The 18,563-nt window shown below is 39.0% G+C and overlaps 2 protein-coding genes across 3 annotated transcripts in view; one reads left to right on the top strand and one right to left on the bottom strand.

Annotated features, from left to right (window-relative positions):
* The window catches only part of FBXL13 (F-box and leucine rich repeat protein 13), a 63,298-nt gene that overhangs the window by 27,616 nt on the left and 17,119 nt on the right, over positions 1-18,563 (top strand). For both annotated transcript variants that reach the window (XM_035126785.2, XM_060279523.1), the window contains 4 exons: positions 8,941-8,993; positions 9,862-9,962; positions 15,612-15,741; positions 18,029-18,127. In XM_035126785.2, the coding sequence (XP_034982676.1) occupies positions 8,941-8,993; positions 9,862-9,962; positions 15,612-15,741; positions 18,029-18,127 (383 nt within the window). The remainder of the gene's footprint in view (positions 1-8,940; positions 8,994-9,861; positions 9,963-15,611; positions 15,742-18,028; positions 18,128-18,563) is intronic.
* On the bottom strand, positions 1,099-16,217 carry LRRC17 (leucine rich repeat containing 17). The gene is made up of 4 exons (XM_035126782.2): positions 15,682-16,217; positions 4,783-5,674; positions 2,581-2,736; positions 1,099-2,117 (listed from the first exon to the last, which is right to left on the bottom strand). Exons 2-4 carry the CDS (start codon positions 5,537-5,539, stop codon positions 1,714-1,716), a joined length of 1,317 nt encoding a protein of 438 aa, XP_034982673.2. The 5' UTR covers positions 5,540-5,674; positions 15,682-16,217; the 3' UTR covers positions 1,099-1,713.

Raw genomic sequence — 18,563 nt, 5'->3', positions numbered from 1 at the left:
AAAGCATTCTTGCAGCTGTGATTTTCTTAATAGTTTCTCACAAAGTATGAGGCTACAGATCACACCTTGATCGTTTCATTGATATAGGAAAGATAGTGGATTTTCCGTGAATCTGAATTTGGGACAAATGTCATGATTGACCAGTACTGATGTACATTTTTCCTCTGCAGAGAACATAGAGTTTCAATATTTTCCTTCTTTTTACAAATCAGTAATTTTATTTATTTATTACATTGCTAGCCCTCTTTTCTTCCAAGGACCGCAAGGTGACGCACATTGTTCTCCCCCTTCCTATTTTAACCTCTCAACAACCCTATGATACAGATTAGTCTGGATTGCACCCTTCTGACACCCTACATCAAATAGGGTGGTTTTGTCACAATCTTTCATTACCTTGGGGAAACTCTGCCATTCCATGCCAAAACACGTCCTATGTTAGGAGGACATCAGCTGAAGATTCTCCATTTGTGAGAGGCTGAAGAACATCTGGTTTTTCTTTTTCTTTTTATGTGATTGTTTATCCCCTTCTGAACCAAATCATTCTGAAAACCCGAAACCCAAAATGAGTAGTATTATGTCTAAATAGGCTCAGGTCTCATTCACCTGCTTTAACCCTTCTACTATCTCTTTGACGATCACTCGTAGCCGAGTAAGATTGTCTTCCATAAACACAGTTTTAACAATGAGTCTGTAAAGTGACTGTGGTAGCCAATTCTGGATCCACATGTCCTTCCACAGTGGGGACATTGGTTTCCGGGCAGGAGTTGATCACGGTGTGGATTTGCCAAGTGTCCCTTCCTCTTAGCATGTTTCTCCCTTGCGTCCTGAGTTCGAGTGTTTTCAAAGCCCGTGAGACCTTTGGTAAAGGCTGTTCTCCAATTGGAGCGCTCGCAGGCAAGTGTTTCCCAATTGTTGATGTTTATACTACATTTTTTTAGATTTGCCTTGAGACAGTCTTTAAACCTCTTTTGTTGACCACCAGCATTATGCTTTCCATTTTTAAGTTCAGAAGTGTGCATGCACATGAAAGCTCATACCTATGACAAACTTAGTTGGTCTCTAAGGTGCTACTGGAAGGATTTATTATTATTATTATTATTTGACTAAGTTCAGAATAGAGTAGTTGGGAAGGATCCAGTAATTACAAATTGGACTTTGGCTGCCTATCCCCTGTATCAGATGACTCGCTACAAGTCTAGGACTTTGTCCTTGTCCAGATCTAGGCACTTAGAAAGGTTAAATTGGTGGTTGCCTTTTTGTGCCTCATTAGAAAATTGGATGTGTGTGCCTTCTGTTACAGTTACAATATGCATCAGATTGCAGTGGATGACAGTAGTTCTATGCACACTTAATTGGGAGTAGGCTCCACTGAGCATAGTGCAACTTACTTCTGGTAAAACATGGATTTCAGTTTTAGGATGTTTAAGCCCAACTCTCTAAAGAGTTTTAGTTTATTACACTGCAATAAATCATTTGCAGTGATTTATTTGCAATTAATTAAAAATTTGCAAATGGTTACCAGTTAGGCAAAGATGACACAAAACAGATTAAAAAGAGTAAGTTTATAAGGAGCAGGTAATGTCATCATGTGATTAGTACCAAAAAATATTTTAACAGATAGTCCCTCCTGAACATACACTGCATTTAACAAAAATATAAACTACCATTTTTTCTTACAAAAATATTAAAGGATTGAACGTGGCAGTGATCAAATTAACCTATTACAGTGACAATTACCCCATGTTTCTTTCCTGTTTGAACTGGATATTCTTTGTGCTTTTCCCATTCTTCATCGTCAGTATCCTGTTCAAATGTTTCTGGGTAAATAGGGAGCTTATCTTTGGGACACTCTTCATAATAGCTTCTGACATATTTCCCAACAAACCAGCCTTTGAATTCCTCAGGTTTTCTACATTCCAAACCATGGTAGTGAACACTGTAGTGGTGCTTCAACCAGTAGAAAAGATAATGTATGTTGTAGTCACATCTCCAAGGATTTTCTCTAAGCCACAGTATTTTCAAAAAGTACAAATCTTCTAATACTCCATATTCAAAATTTTGCAGGGAGTTGTTTGACAAATCCAATTCTTCCAGGTTCATGAGTCCTGCAAATGCAGCTGTTCAAAAAATGTAAACACTAGGATTACATATCTACTGTGTAGAAATAACAACAACCATAGAGTGTTAGTACTATTAAACCTTGGCTGAGATTCACTGTGGTTGTGTTTTAAGGAAACAAGAGAGGCACAATGTTCTGAACATCATTGTGAGTCTTCTGTACCAGACCCAAAATAGAGATTATCTAGGAGTAAGTTGTATTGAATTCAGTGGGCTTGTTTCTGAGAAGACATGCATAATATTGCACTGTAAAACAATCTGATTAATCAGTGACCGTTGTTGCTCCCCATAGGTAGAATTCTCTTAGATTTGATAGATATTCAACTTGTATTTCTTACTATTTCATAATTAATAAAAAAAACATTTTGAGGAAATGAGCCACCTCTTGTATCATGAAAGCATTTATTAAAACTCACTGTAGTTTGATATATTATGGTTTTTATCATAATAAAGTTTACTCACCTGGGTCTATGTGAACTATTCCATTACTACTGAGGTTTAATACCTTCAGGTCATTCATGTCTTCAAATTCCTTAGGTCGTAGCTGGTTGATTTTATTGTTAGATAGATCAAGTTTAACTACATCTGGAGGGATGTTACCAGGAACTTTCTTTAATTCTTCAGAAGGAAAGAAGAAATATATATACATATATATTATGGAAAGCCATAGTCCCCACCGCAACATAGTTTCCCATCTATCCATATACCAACATAGACTACTCATGTGCATTCTTAAGTCTTCTTTTGTTTTTAAGACTGCTTTTAAAAAATATTGTCTTCTATTTATACCCCACCTTTCTTCCATTATGGAATCCCAGGTACCATATGTGTGGTTCCTACATGGTCTCTCATCCAGCACTGACCAGACTCAGACCTACTTAGCTTCAGTAAGGTGGCAGCCTGGTGTGCATATCCTATTCCCAGATACATTGCCCATTACTCCTTTAGTTTGTGTATCACCAACTTCAGAGAATCAGTGTACCCACCGAGAGTTTGAAACAAAGTAAACCAACTGACGTGCTAAAGAAACCATCTTAAAAATCTACAGGTAGTACAGATTGTGCCAAAAAGGGTCATTTCCATGTTGTCGACAATGTAGAGCGTTGTTTTCTGGCTGCCTTATTGAATTACTTTTTATGAAGAATGTTGCTATTGATTCACCAATTCACATATTGTCTTTCTGTCAAAACAAAATTGAGAAGTTTGTCTTCCTCTGCACTTTTTTGCTTGGGTCACTTTTTAAAACTCATATGGCGCTTATTTAGTTTGTAGATAGCTTGTGTGTTTGTCAGATTTGGGGAATGCAGTTTGACAGGTTGGTGAATGAATGGTCTTTTAGAGCAGGAGTTTGAATATGGATAATATTTTGCTGCCTTCCAGATGTTATTCTCTAATTTCTATTGTTTTTAAATTTGTCTGGGCAGGGAACCTAGGGGTGTACAAACATCCCTAAATCCAATCCAAAATTCATTCAAACTTTCATCTAGTATTTTATGTTCTGCTGCCATTGGTTTATTTTGCACAAATCTTTTTTCCATTTAATCTTCTGCTAATGCCAATATATGAATATTTTAAACATTTTTATTTATCATTGTATATGATAGACATGAATGTCTCAGGTATCAGCAAATATTTGCAATTCAGTTACTTTCCCTGTGTGTTTTTTTCAAAGTTAATGAATGTCTAGAAAGGCAGCACGCAGAAACGAATATCTTGTGGCAATTTAAAAACCAAGTTAATTAAGTGACTAATGGCCCATCATAAAGATATCTCTGGCTGCGATTCTAACCCTGTCTACTAAGAGGCAAGTCCCATTGAATTAAAATGATCTCATGAGCCAAATGTTAATCCCATGAGCCAAACCTATGACCATTGAATCCAGATGGTTCTTCCTACTTTGCTAAAAAGCTTTGGAATGTAACTGAGGAGTACAGATAAAGTCTACAGGTAACAAGAGAGATAACTTCTTTCCATTTGAAAATGGCAATAATGAACAATGCAGTCCATTGGTTTTTAAAATTCAAGTAGAAACAAATTACTGTAATGCCTCAGTCCTAATTCCACTTACTTGGGAGCCCACCATTGAATACAAAGAGGTTTATTTCTGAGTAGACATGGGTCAGTTACAAGACATGGAGCTTGAAAGATAAATTACTCTAAATTATTTTTACTCTAAATTAATTTTCTCATAGTCATGGATGTTAGGTAGATGCAGGCTTCTCCTATAGGATGACACAATTTGTGTGATTAAACCACTAATATTTTTATGCTAAATGTATTATAGGGCTACATGCTCATCCTACTTCCAGGCTGCTTGCATCTGACACACTTAAGGAACATATGCCCACTTTTGTTATTTTGTAATCAGGATGCTATAAGTTTTTATCATAAGTCTATTGATTGTTATGGATAATAATAATAATGGATAATGGATAGGTAAGAAATTCCACCGCTTGGGCTAGTAATCTTTTGCATGTCTACTGACAAGTAATTCCTTGGATTCTATTTGGCTTACTCTCAGGTAACAGTCAAAAGGCTTGCAGCCTGAAATATGTTTCAAAATATACCCCACCTTTCTGTTACCTTGGGTAAAGTTTCATAATGATAACTTTAATGGTCATTAATGAGCAGCTAAAAAGTAATATGTATTTGGCTTATACAGACCTTTTTTCCTGCAGTCCAGTGTCTGTACAGGAAACATGTAAATGTGGCAGAGAGAAGAGTCGAATTCAGGTCTGATGGGTTTAGGTTTTGGAATAGGAGGGTCTGGTCTTTCTCCTTCAGTGCACAGCTGCTCTGATTTTACTTGCTTGAGCTTTTGACCTTTTAGTTTTGTTGGGTGTACACATTTAGCATAATTTCCCAAGTTCCTGTTACTTGGAAGCTGCAGCATCGTTATAAGAGTTTCTGTCTGGCAGTTGCAGTCCCATGGATTATCATACAGGCGCAAATAAATTAAAAGAGGCATGTAAATAAACACCTCCTCTGACAGAATTTTCAATTTATTGTGCTGGAGTAAAAGTGTAGTGAGTTTATTTAAACCAAAAAAAGCTTCATCTTCAATTTTTGATATCTCATTCTGTTGTAAATCTAGACTTTTTAATTTTGTGTACTTGGAAAACATGTTGTTCTTCAGCTTGCGAATTCTATTTCTTGCTAGGAGCATGTGTTTTAAATCTTCAGGCCAATCAGACAATACAAATGTCAGTTTCCTTTCTTGGCAGTCTAAGTATTTGTCATGAAGATAGGTGTACACATCACATGGGGGGCCTGGGGTGTAGCGCTTGACAGTGCCGGATGCTTTTCTTAAGCCGCTTGACTTTCCATTATTTGCTTTGTTTCTTGAACTTCCATTTCTCGTCTTCCTAAAGTCAGCTGCTTTACAAAAGAAGAGTAGTATTATAATTGTAACCACTTGCATCCTGACATCCAGCTGGTCCCAATTATTTTGTACAACAGCTGGAACAGTCAGAGTATTCCTTTGAAATCTGAGTTTGGAAGCCTTTAACTAGCGTGGTTCTGAATCAAGGAGGCACAGCAAGGGTATGAGGAATCGCTGTGTTGGAAGAAAAGCAGAATATTAGTGAGATATTACCCTAGAATTAATAATAATAATAATAATAATACTCCGCCTATCTTGCTGGGTTTCCCCAGCCACTCTGGGTGGCTTACAGCATATATATATATATATATATATATATATATATATATATATATATATATATAATGTAAAACATCAGACATTAAAAATTTCCTGATACAGGGCTGTCTTCAGATGGCTTCTAAAAGTCAGTTGTTTATTTCCTTGACATCTGATGGGAGGGCATTCCACAAGAGCGGGTGCCACTACCGAGAAGGCACTCTGCTTGGTTCCCTGTAACTTCGCTTCTCACAGTGAGGGAACTGCCAGAAGGCCCTCAGAGTTGGACCTCAGTGTCCAGGATGAACAATGGGGATGGAGACGCTCCTTCAGGTGTACTGGGCCGAGGCCATTTAGGGCTTTAAATGTCAGCACCAGCACTTTGAATTGTGCTCAGAATTGTACTGGGAGCCAATGTAGGTCTTTCACGACTGGTGTCCTAAATTATAATGAAATTATAATTATAATTAAAGCTGACCATTTCAACATTTTTTCCATAATAATTAGCACATTGTATATTGAAAATAATTTCAGCTGTGATAATAATGGTGAGCTTCCCTCCTAAATGGAGATATAAATAATTTATTTATTATCAAATAATAATGATGTCACACACCATTATATCTGATACAGAATCACCTGGGAACTCAGGGAATGAATTTGTAAGGGCATTTAGGTCAACAAATGGAGCCCAATTAGTTTTGCCATAGTCTGATTATTATTGGCTTGCAGTAAACATGGAAGCAGCCGTTTTCCTTAGTGACAGCAGTGCTATGGAATGCCCTTCTTGGCTGAAATATGCAGTGCCCCATCAGTATTGGCATTTCATTGACTCTTGAAGATACACCTGCTTAAAAAGCATTTCCCTGATCTCCCGACTTCCATCTCTTGTAGTAATTTGATTTGATTTGTTTTTGGGATGGCTCGGGTTTTTTGTTTTTTTAATTAGTTTTTATTGGCGAGTGTTGTGGTACAAAGCAAACAGAAAAGCAGGGAATGGTACATCTGTTTTCTGCAAGTCAATCCATAGTCTTTTTCACAGCTTGTTTACGTATGGTGAGAGACATTTTTGTCAGACATCTTGCAGTTGGGGCAGGCATAGGCAACCTTTGGCTCCCAGATGTTTTGGAACTACAACTCCCATGATCCCTGACCACTGGCCCTGTTAGCTAGGGATCATGGGAGTCATAGTTCCAAAACATCTGGGAGCCAACGGTTGCCTATGCCTGATGGGGGAAAGGAGAGGCAAGGAAAGAGATGAAGATATTGTTCTATCATTCTGTTGCCTATTCTTAGTGTAGGGGGGTTTGTGTCAGCATCACATGGGTAGGTCCTTTGTGTATTTATTTATTTGTTTCTTTTTATTGATATTGTGAGAGGTTAGGGGTTCCCAAGCTTGGTTGCTTGTGTTTGGTAGTAATTGTTGTTGCAACTCTTATGCTGTTCTAAAGGGTTTATTATATATTTTTATTATGGGTATTATTTTATTGTAGCTGTTTTACAATGTAATTTTATTTTTGGTAGCTATATTTTTATTCTTATTATTTTGCTGTTGACGTTTATTTGTTTGTGAACTGCCTGGTATTTCTGTTTTAAATGAAAGCGAGTGAATGGGAATTACGTTGAATTTCATTTGCCCTTTTAAACAAGTGTAAAGTGATGTACATTAATAGTCTGAACTAGCAGTGACTACCCAGGAAAGAGAGCTTAGGTCTTTGTGGGTAGCTTGATTAAAATGTTGACCCAGTGTGTGGCACCTTTGAAAAAGGTGAATTCCACATTAAAGATACCCTGTTGCTGGTTTACCTGGTGGTCGTTGTGGCCTGACATGACTGTTGGGCAAGGGATGGGAAGCATCTGGAATCTGCCTGATGTGGCTGGGTAGGAGGGCGGAGTCGGGCAGTGGAACTGGAATTAGCTAGCACCATCAATGGTCAGAGGTGATGGCCATCATATTGTCTGGCTCCCAGGGAGAAGGGCTTCCGGGGCAGACCAGAGAAAAGACTATGAAGGTTTGGTCCACCCCTGAAACATAGAAGGTGGACCTGCCCAGCCTGTCCACTGCCGATGCTGCTCTTGAACCTCTGTCTTTCCACAGGCCAGAGGTTTTCCAGCCCTGGTTTATCACTGACTGACAGCAGAGTTTCAGAGTCTCCACGGCTTCATAATTTTCTCCTAGAGATGCTGGGGATTGGACATGGGATTTCTGTACACATGCAGAGCCGATGTTCTACCACTGACCTTTGCCCTCTCATGATCTTACGATTCTTCTTAGCCTGCTTCTAAATATTTGCTCTACTGCCTTGTCTGGTACAATACCATGTTCCATGAAAATACTGTCTGGGATTGCAGCCTAACAACATGGGTGGGAAAGTGGCCCTCCAGATGTCATTGGACTCCATTTCAATGTCTGCTAACACCATCAATGGTCAGAGGTGATGGGAGTCATGTTCAAGCAGTATCTGGAGGTCACAGGTTTCTTATCCCTGGTGTACAGGATAAGATGTTGATTCACTCTGTCCTGTACATGTAGGCTGCAATCCTATACAAATTTACCTGGGAGTAAGCCCCATTCACCTCTGGGTTCCAGTGTTATAGCAATATGATCTAGTTCTAAAACCAAATGGACAAAGAGGTTTGCCCAGTAGCCTGCATTTTCTTTTCATCCTGGAGGAAAGGGGATCATAGGAAAGTGAGGTCATTAAACAAGATGGACCCATAGCATGGGCTGAGATGTCCCAGGACAAAACCTTAGTTCAGAAAAGGGCTTGTAATTTCCCTATTCACTCATAGTATCAACACTCATTAAGTTTACATTCTTGACCCAATCAAGTCTAGGAGCTGTCACAGGAGTGACATGCTGTCACAGGCAGCTTGTCCAAGCCTCAACAGGGTGGTTTATCTTACTGTTTGAGAATGTGTGTTAACAGAGCAATAACTACATTCCTTTGGTGATGTGTGTGTGGTGGGGTGTCGCTGAAAAAAGCAAAACTAACAATGAAAACATTGTGTAATCCCAATGAAATGACATATCTCCAGTGTTACTGACCATTGGTATAAAATATATCTCATTATTTCCCATTGCATTGCTGATTTTGGGTTTATGTTACTGAAAACTGCTAGATATTAGCTGATGTTTTCAACTAATGCAAGATACTAATTTGGTGTTATATTTATTTTAGCTCACTGTAAGAATTTGCAAGACTTAAATGTCACTGAATGCCAAGGGTTAAATGTAAGTATTCATATAACAAATTTGAAATAGCCTTAATGTAATTCAGATATGATGGGACACAGGTGGCGATGTGGGTTAAACCACAGAGCCTAGGGCTTGCTGATCAGAAGGTCAGCGGTTCAAATCCCCGCGACGGGGTGAGCTCCTGTTGCTTGGTCCCAGTTCCTGCCAACCTAGCAGCTCGAAAGCATGTCAAAGTGCAAGTACATAAATAGGTACCGCTCCAAGCGGGAAGGTAAACGGCGTTTTCGTGCCGGCTTCCTCGGCCAATAACGCGAGATGAGCGCCGCAACCCCAGAGTCGGTCACGACTGGACCTAATGGTCAGGGGTCCCTTTACCTTTACCTTAATTCAGATATAGTAAAATTTAGTTCTAATTTTGATTTCTAGAGAAGACACAACATTTTTAAAATGAAAATCTGTGCTCTATTTATGTAGCATAACATGGCTAAAGTCCAAATATTATGAAGTTTGAATAGGAAACCCATCTGATTTCATGGTTTGTAATCAAGGAAAAGCTGTTTAGACTTCCAGCTTCAGTCTACACTTATGTGAGGAGCCTGCAGACCATGGGCCAAATGCGGACCAGAAACAACAATTTAAGGAGACCATTTTGAAAACCAAAAGAGGTCTTTTATTCCAACTAAAGGTTCTGATTTTCTTAGTTACATTTATATGTTGTATTACATTAAGAATGTGGTTACAGTAGATAATAAATTGGACATGCAATAATGATATTTAGCGTTATCAGATGTCTAGGTGTGCTGTTGAAGTATAGTGTGAACTGAAAAATGCATCTGCTATAGAGCCATATTATTTACTTTAAAAAATGAAACCAATTTCATTTATGATTTTCTTTATTCAACAGGATGAACTAATAAGGCTTGTAACAGAAAGTTGCCCGGCAATCCTTTACTTAAATTTATCTCACACAGATATCACAAATGGAACACTAAGACTTCTGTCAAGGTAAAAAAAAAATGTTTTTATAAATAAATTCTGAATTTTAATATAACTACAACCCTCTCCCAAATAAAACAGTGATCAAAAAGCAGGGGCAGCACCCCTCTCCAATAAAACATTGACCACTCGTTTTGGGAGACTTCAACATCCCTGCCAAGGCAGCTGGCTCTGGGGTGGCTGAGGACTTCATGGCTGTGTTGGAACTGACAGTAGTAAGGCTTGAGAATATGGACTGATAAAAACTAGCAGAGAGCGGACAACTAGCTGGGCCAGGGAGGTTATTAATGCCTCCTTGCAAGAGGGGCCAGTTGCTAATCTCCCCTTCTTGCCCACAAACACAAGATACTTTCTGAGTCTGACAGATAAGGGGGCTGAAAATGACATATTCACAGCCCAATCCTATAGATGCACTCAGAAATAAGTCCCATTGACTTCGGTGCGACTTCTCCCAGGTATGTATGTATAGCCTCAGTTATTTGTACTTCTAAACAACAGATTGGGAAAGGACCATAAAATAAATTTGGTTAGAGCTGAATAGAGCACCATGATTACCTTATTATACACCTGCATGCTAAATGAGGCACTTTGGTGGTATTTGGGCAACGAAAGAGAAGTGTGTTAATAGCATATTTGATTTTACTGCAATTTACTTGGCAAATGTAAAGTAGCTGCTGTAGTTGAGAAAGCCCTCACACCATGTTTTGCATGGGGGTGATGCACATCAAAGCACCTCACCTAATGATGTCGATGAATAGGTTGAGGGAGAAAGGACCATGCAGGAGGAGATGGGCAGAACAAATCCTCTATGCCAGTGATTGCAAGGCTATACTAGCAAATTAAATGCTTATCAAACACCAGGGTTAGCAAATTGAAGGAGGCAGTTCACATCTTCTAAAGGTAAATTGCAGTGAATTTAATTAAAATAGGCCATTAAATCCAATTCTCTGTTAGTTTCCCTGAAGCTCACAATGTGCCTGATTAATCCCCTAATATGCGGATGCATGGTAAGACATGATGAGGGAAAGCTATAATAGGAAAGTGTGAGATATTGGACTTCTAAAAGGTTCTTGGCAGGAATTTCAAAAACATCTTCCAGCTGCTCCCCTGCTCCCTTCTATACTATGCATATCCCTTAAGAATCATAGACACAACGCAAACTAGTCTAAATCTTATGTCTGAAGCTCCCTTACAAATTGTGAAGCATAAGGCTCACTGAGTTCAATGAGACATCTTGTATTGGGAACCTGCAGCCTTCCAGATGTTGTTGGACTATAATTACCATCATCTCTGATAATGGGCCATGTTCACTAGGCCTAATGGCAGCTGCAGTCTGACAACATATGGAGGGCCACATGTTTTCTATTCACATAACTATATTGCACCTAGGCCTCACCAGCAGGGAGGAACAGAGTGGAAGTACAGGGAACAGTGAGAGGAAACAATAATGTCATCTTGAGTTTCATTTTATAGAGGCAAGGGAAACTTGAGTGTAGTTGGACAGGCACTCTGGACTTTAAGAAGGCTGATTTCCTTAACAAACTTGAGGAACTACTTTGTGAGATCCCACTGTATGTCAGAAATACTCAAAGAGAAGGGAGTCTAAGATGGATGGAAGTTTCTTAAAGGTGAAATAATGAAGGCAGATGCAGATGATTCTACCAAGAAAGAAAAATGGGAGGCATTTGTTGGTAAACAATTTTTATAAACAACTTGGATAATGAAACTGAGAAGATGATCATCAAATTTGTGGATGACACCCAAACTGGGATGGGTATCTAATGCTGTAGAAGTGTTGAAAACAGAATCCAGATTGGAGATTACCTTAACAGGATGGAGAACTGGGCCTAAACTACCTAAATGAATTTCAATAGGGATAAATGTAAGGTTCTACACTTAGACAGGAAGAACCAGCTGCACAAATATAAGATGAGGGACTCCTGGTCTGTCAGTAGCACATGAAAAAGGTCTAGGGGTCTTAGCAGACTACAAGCTTAACAGTCAACAGTGTAATGTAGCAGCAAAGAGGCTACAGTGGTACCTCGACTTACGAATAACTCTACTTATGAATGTTTCTACTTACGAACGGAGCTCCGTCCACCATCTTGGATGTGGTTTAGATAGGATTTTTTGGACTTACGAATTTATAGATAGGGTTGCTTCGACTTACAAACTTTTTCTCCCAATGCATTCCTATGGGATTCGACTTACAAATTTTTTCGACTTACGAATGTGCGTTCGGAACGCATTAAATTCATAAGTCGAGGTACCACTGTAATGCTATTCTAGATTGCATCAACAGAAATATAGTGTCCCCAATCATGGGAAAGTCATAGTACTGCTCTATTCTGCCTTGGTCAGACCATACCTGGTGTTCAGTTCTAGGCATCACAATTTAAGAAAGATATTGACAAGCCGAAACGTGTGCAGAGGAGGCAACCAATATGATCAAACATCTGGGAACCAAGCCTTCAGTATGTTTAGCCTGGACTCCCTCCTTATGCATCTCAACTGGTCATAATTTGCTTGACTGAAATAAAGTATGTTATATAATATATAGGGAGATTGTTAAATGCCTTATATTCCGGCGTATAAGACGACTGGCCGTATAAGACGACCCCCAAATTTTCCAGTTAAAATATAGAGTTTGGGATATACTCGCTGTATAAGAAATACGACCCGGCGTATAAGACGACCCCCGACTTTTGAGAAGATTTTCCTGGGTTAAAAAGTAGTCTTATACGCAGGAATATACAGTAGCTAATTTGTTCTTTGTGCCCATGTTCCTCTGTGTGCAGCAGCAAATGGAAGCTGGGTTAATTCTTGCTGTGAGCTAGAATCAGCTCTAGTATGACAATCTCCTTAAATGTCTGATCTGTATAGTTTTATGTCTTTATGCCATTTTCTAGTGTCCAATGTGGCCTAGTGGTATTTTCAAAGGAGCCTCCAAGTTCATAAAGCCTTTTTTCAAATGCTGACATCTCCCCATGAAAAAATTATATTCCATTTAAATTTAGCTGTATCATCTTTAGCTTCTCTATCTCAGCACTAATGTGTTTGGATCAGTGTGAATGAACTTTTTGTTTTCAGCCTACCATATTGTAGTTTTCCTATCTGAACATTGCAATAGTTATATTGCCTGCCAAGCTACAGTATGTTGTCCTCATCACATTATCTCCTGCAACCACAAAAAGAAAACACGCAAAGAGCTCAGACTAAAATTTCCTTTAAGACCCTCCCACAAAACCCTTAGTTTTTGCACCAGTTTTCTGTTGTTGGCAGTCTCAACCAGGTGCAGCTTGTGTACTATGTTATATTTTAACACAGTTCTTCAGTAACATTTATAAATCATACAGCTGGTTATGTTATGATGTTGCTGGGCCAAACAAAGCTCATTCATGGTGAGCCTGCACTTCCTTAATAAACATTATCCCCATTTTGAACCCTCCTTTGCTGTCTGTCTGATTGGCTTCACTCAGTCAGGGCTTTGAAGAGATTCACACAAAAAGCACTGCCACGTGAATGCCAAGTATAGGGGATGCAATACATCCCATATGTTGAGACATCTATTACAGCATCCCTCCAAGGGAAATGAAATGACCTAAAAGGTAACCTAATCTCCCTCCTCTTTGAAAGGGATGCACACACACATTTTCATAGAAATGTTTGTGAAATATATTGTTGTAAAAAGCCTGTTTTGATTCTGCCATGCATTTGGGACTTCTGAATACTTATTTGTTTATTACATTGTTATATTAACAGACACCTGAAGTCTAGAAGAACAAAGTATAATTAAAACCCATTGCAGGGATTGGCCCTATGACCCTCCAGATGTTGCTGTGGTACAACTCCCATCATCTACGAACATTGGCTGCACTTGCCTGGGACTAATGGGAACTGGGAGTCCAGCAACATCTGTGGGACCACAGGTTCCCATTCTTGTCACAAAGAATATTAGATACCAGGTGGCGCTGTGGGTTAATCCACAGAGTCTAGGGCTTGCTGATCAGAAGGTCGGCGGTTTGAATCCCTGCAACGGGGTGAGCTCCCGTTCCTCAGTCCCAGCTCCTGCCAACCTAGCAGTTCGAAAGCACATCAAAGTGCAAGTAGATAAATAGGGACCGCTCTGGCGGGAAGGTAAATGGCGTTTCCGTGCGCTGCTCTGGTTCGCCAGATGCAGCTTTGTCATGCTGGCCACATGACCCGGAAGCTGTCTGCGGACAAACGCCGGCTCCCTCGGCCTATAGAGCAAGATGAGCGCCGCAACCCCAGAGTCGGACACGACTGGACCTGATGGTCAGGGGCCCCTTTACCTTTACCTTTAATACAAGCTGAAGCATTTTAACTTTGGCAAGAGAAGATGAAGCCTGTTACCATTCATTGTTACTTGTCATTGTCATAATGATGTATAATGAATGTATAATGATGTACTGTATACTGTGTATATATATAATGAATACAACCCACAGTTTCTACCCCTAAAAATTAATGTGCTTTCACTGGAAGATCTTAGGTGTTTATGTTCTCACAGAACAGTTTATCTGAATGCTTTACCTGCCTTTTTGTCTTAATACAAAAGTAAATAATTACTGTTTATATTTCTTTCCATATTAGTCTTTAAATTTAACCCTTATTGTCTGTAAAGTTTTCCCTCCCACAAAAGTCCAAGTCTTACAAGCAGTGGTCATGATGTCATACTTTCATCATGGTGGGTGTTCCCAGCTTAGCTTTTGCTGACTTGTGAAGTTGCCTTAAATGTTTTCCTGAACTAAAATTGGTTGCAGAGCATGTTGTCTACTCCTAATCATACAGTATATTTTTTCTTCTGCAAGCTTTCATTTGTGGTAATTGCGGCATTGCATCTCTTATTTTAGTTCGACTACTTTATAATTGTATAAAATTAATACTCTTCAGTATGATAATGCCTAAATATGTATTATTATAAAAATGAAGTTGCAGAGAGTACAGTTTCAGAGTATTCATTTGCTATGCATATTGTCTAACCAACTTCCTTTGTGGATATATGTTATAAATGTTTCCCATTAATAAGTCACACAGTGCAATCCTGTGCATATTTACTCAAAAATGTCACCATGCTCAATGAGGCTTACTTCCAGGTAGAGCAAAGTATTACAGCTTTAGGTTGTTATGTGAACACACAACTATTTTGTATTTTTGTTTTGTTAGAATAGCTGTGTTAAACCTTAATGGAAACAATTACACAAGCAGGGATGGCTTAACATTATGTTTAATTCTTTTATGCTTTTAATATCCTTTGATAGAGTTCTGGTTTTCATTTCAAACACACACAAAAAAACAACGTGAAGTTAATGTTACAACTTGGTCCTTCAAATGGTTGAGATCATATATTTCTAATTTAGTGCAAATGTTTGAGTTTACAACCAAGGAAAATCATTTTAAAATCAGGTTTCATTTAAGATCGATTTGGCTCGTGAATAATTCTATTAAACAGTGTAAAATACATGCAACAAGGAAAAGTGAAACACAGCTTTTTTTGTATTCAGGCAAAGTGAATATTCCCATTAAATTCCAGTATCCACCCTTATTCTTAGAAAGCTTTTTAGCTACAGTATCAAATTGCAGCAGAAATATGTATGCAGCATCTCAGTAACTGACCTCTTCTTTTATCTGGCACAGGGGATGCCCCAATTTACAGTATTTAAGTTTAGCTTATTGCAGAAAATTCACAGACAATGGCTTACTGTACCTCGGCTCTGAAAGAGGGTGTCGCAAGCTCATCTACTTGGATCTTTCAGGCTGCCTCCAGGTTTGCATTTCAGTTTTCTTTTTCATATTGTAGCGAAGTGATTCCTTTAGAGAACTGACGGCACCAAGCACTCATGGTATAATCAAGTAGTACAGGCACTGCAGCAAAGTTTTGAGAGGTTTTAAATTACATTGCCACAGCTGCTTAAATTTTCCTGAGGAAGAGCACTATAGGCTATTGGCTTTTTTCCAGTGGGCGTCTTTAACTATAAACAGCCAGTCCTTATTGCATAATGAAAGCATGCATTGCTGTTGGAGGTGGACTTAAAACATGCTTGCTTTGTGCTTTTACTTCTGTACGTACAATTTGCAGACATTAACAATACTGAAGGGTCCTCTGGTGAGCAAACAGAAATAAAGCTCCTTGACAGGGACAGGATTTCCTGAAAAGGAAATCAGATTGTCAGTGAGCTTTATAATATCACTTTCCTTCTTTTGTATAGTGTAAGAACATAACATGGTAACATACTACCACCCTTCCACTAAGAGAGAGAGAGAGAGAGAGAGAGAGAGAGAGAGAGAGAGAGAGAGAGAGAGAGAGAGAGAGAGAATATAGAGAGGGTGTTACACATTCTTTCTCTCTCTCTTGGCCCCAAGCCCCCAACAGTCATTTTTGTTGTTGTGGTTGCAGGGATGTGTACAGCCATTCTTTCGAACTGATTCATTTAGGCAGCCCACTGTTGTATGTGTAAGAATTTATACAGTGGGGACATCCTGTACCATCATACATAACTTTAAATTCATAAAACAGTAATTGGGAACCATAGAAGGATCCCGCAGGTGATGCCAGGGCACACTTTGAGCCTTGCACAGAGGTGAACTGCAAGAGCTACTGCAGAAAATTGGATTCCTTGGAAAGAAGGGGGGGGAATAAATTTAATAAATAAATAAATAAGCATGGGATAGTCCCTTATTCAATCCCTTCCCACTATCACCACATATGCACGCAAAAGGCATAAATCAAGTAGTAAAAGCAGGTGAAGTCATCGGCAGAAGAATGAAAGCTGCCCAGCCATGCACTCACTTTGCACGTTATTTCCCAATTTCGAGCCACCCTGTTTAGGATATAGAGACCTATTGCACACCCTTCCATGTCCCCCTCTGTTCTTTCACCAGTGGTAGGTCATTCCTTTCCATTTCCATGTCCCTCATCTGGGATCATTGACAAGTTCCCATACCAAACAACCCTTTCCAAAAGAATTTGCCTCTGTGTTAAAGCCGAAGCAACAGCCTCAGTGGTTGCTGGAGTAGTTGAGAGCCGAGAGAAGGATCTGAGACCTCCTTGGTTTCCTATCTGCTGCTGAGGCTTTTGCAACAGGCCTGTTCCTGTTATTTATTTATTAATATTTTTCTTCTACCCTGAAACAGGATACAATAAATCAACAAAGTACAAACAGAACAAATCTAAACAAAGTGTAAAAGGCAGAAAACCTACGTGCTTACCATAGAAGCTATGGTGAAATGTAAAGGGGCAGGAATGAGGGTGTTAATTGAGTGAAGCTTGGAAATGGAGATACAGACTGGGTGAAAGGCCAAAGCAAGGAAGCTAGTGGGGAGGTAATGGTAGGGGAAAGAGCTTTAAAATATATCCTGCTTGAAAAGCATCTATGAACTTTCCATATGTTATTGGGCACCAGTCACATCAGCCCCAGTCAGCATTGCCAATGGGTGATGGGAGCTGTATTCCAGCAACATCTAAGGGCCACCGATTCCCCATGTAGCAACAAACGATGTCTTGCCATGATACTGGAAGGCAGGGAGAGTTTGAGGAGGAGGGGATCATGCAAGCCCAAGGTCCGCTCAGCTCCAAACTATAATTTTGTGTTATATCTGAATGAGCCTTTAGTGGAAAGAACATAGAAGGGCATTCTCTACAGCACCTATTTATTTAACATAGGCTTAATTTGAACCTTAAATTTTCATTAATTTTCCTAGGCTTCTTAAGCAGAAATAGCATGCATTCATAAAGGCATTGCTATGTATAGGATTAACTTCCCAAAATTAATATTTAAATGGAAAAACACATTTGACATGTGCACACATATACCCAGTATTTATGAAGCTGGGAAATATTGTGAATCTGGAATCAGATATTTTCAGACAGACTGTTTTCTTATAGATTCTCTTGAAACAAATCTTCTTTTGTTCCAGATAATATATTTTGTAGTTTTCCTTTACTAGCTTGAAAATAATGTATAATAATTTTCTCATAATATAGATATTAATAATGATTTTCAATACTGGCATACAGTTCATGTTTTCTATTAAAAATTGTTTTTAAAAATCAGCTCACAGTGGAAGGCTTCAGGAATATTGCTGACAGCTGCAGTAGTATCAAACACTTAATCATTAATGAAATGCCCACTCTATCAGACAGATGCATTCAGGTAAGAAACTGAAACTGTCATATATTTGTTCTGTAAACATATATTCCGTTAATTTCCAGACATTAAAAATATGGCATTCTACAGATATCAAATTACAGTATTTTACAGCAAAACTAAAGAAAACTATTCTAGAAGTTAGCTCTATCTTGGTTTTGCTCCCAGTCAGATTAAAAAAACAATAGAAGCCACGATGGCTTTTTACTGGTGAAGTAGCAATGTTCTTCTATTGGGATGGCCACACAACTGAGCAGTCCCCCAACTGTCATATTAGACAGGCACTCTGCATCCACCACCTGGAAAAGAATGAAGGATCTCAGGATCAGGTTCATCTTCCCTCCACTAGAATGCTGTGTACCATGTAGTGCAGGAGATAGAGCCTAATTTTCCTGCTGAAAGAATGGGAAATTCCCTTTCCCCATTCCCTTACTTTTTTGTT

Source organism: Zootoca vivipara, chromosome 10, assembly GCF_963506605.1.
Source record: "Zootoca vivipara chromosome 10, rZooViv1.1, whole genome shotgun sequence".
NCBI lineage: Eukaryota > Metazoa > Chordata > Lepidosauria > Squamata > Lacertidae > Zootoca > Zootoca vivipara.
The sequence above is the reverse complement of the archived record's forward strand: the minus strand, read 5'-3'. Positions and strand labels throughout refer to the sequence as shown.

What these genes read in the sequence shown, in the direction of transcription:
- LRRC17 (XM_035126782.2), bottom strand. Translation starts at nt 5,539, where the DNA reads ATGCAAGTGGTTACAATTATAATACTACTCTTCTTTTGTAAAGCAGCT. An exon ending in ACTGGACTGCAGGAAAAAAG is followed by an intron (nt 2,737 to 4,782) that starts GTCTGTATAAGC and finishes TTCCTTCTGAAG; the next exon opens with AATTAAAGAAAGTTCCTGGT. An exon ending in AATAGTTCACATAGACCCAG is followed by an intron (nt 2,118 to 2,580) that starts GTGAGTAAACTT and finishes TTTTTTGAACAG; the next exon opens with CTGCATTTGCAGGACTCATG.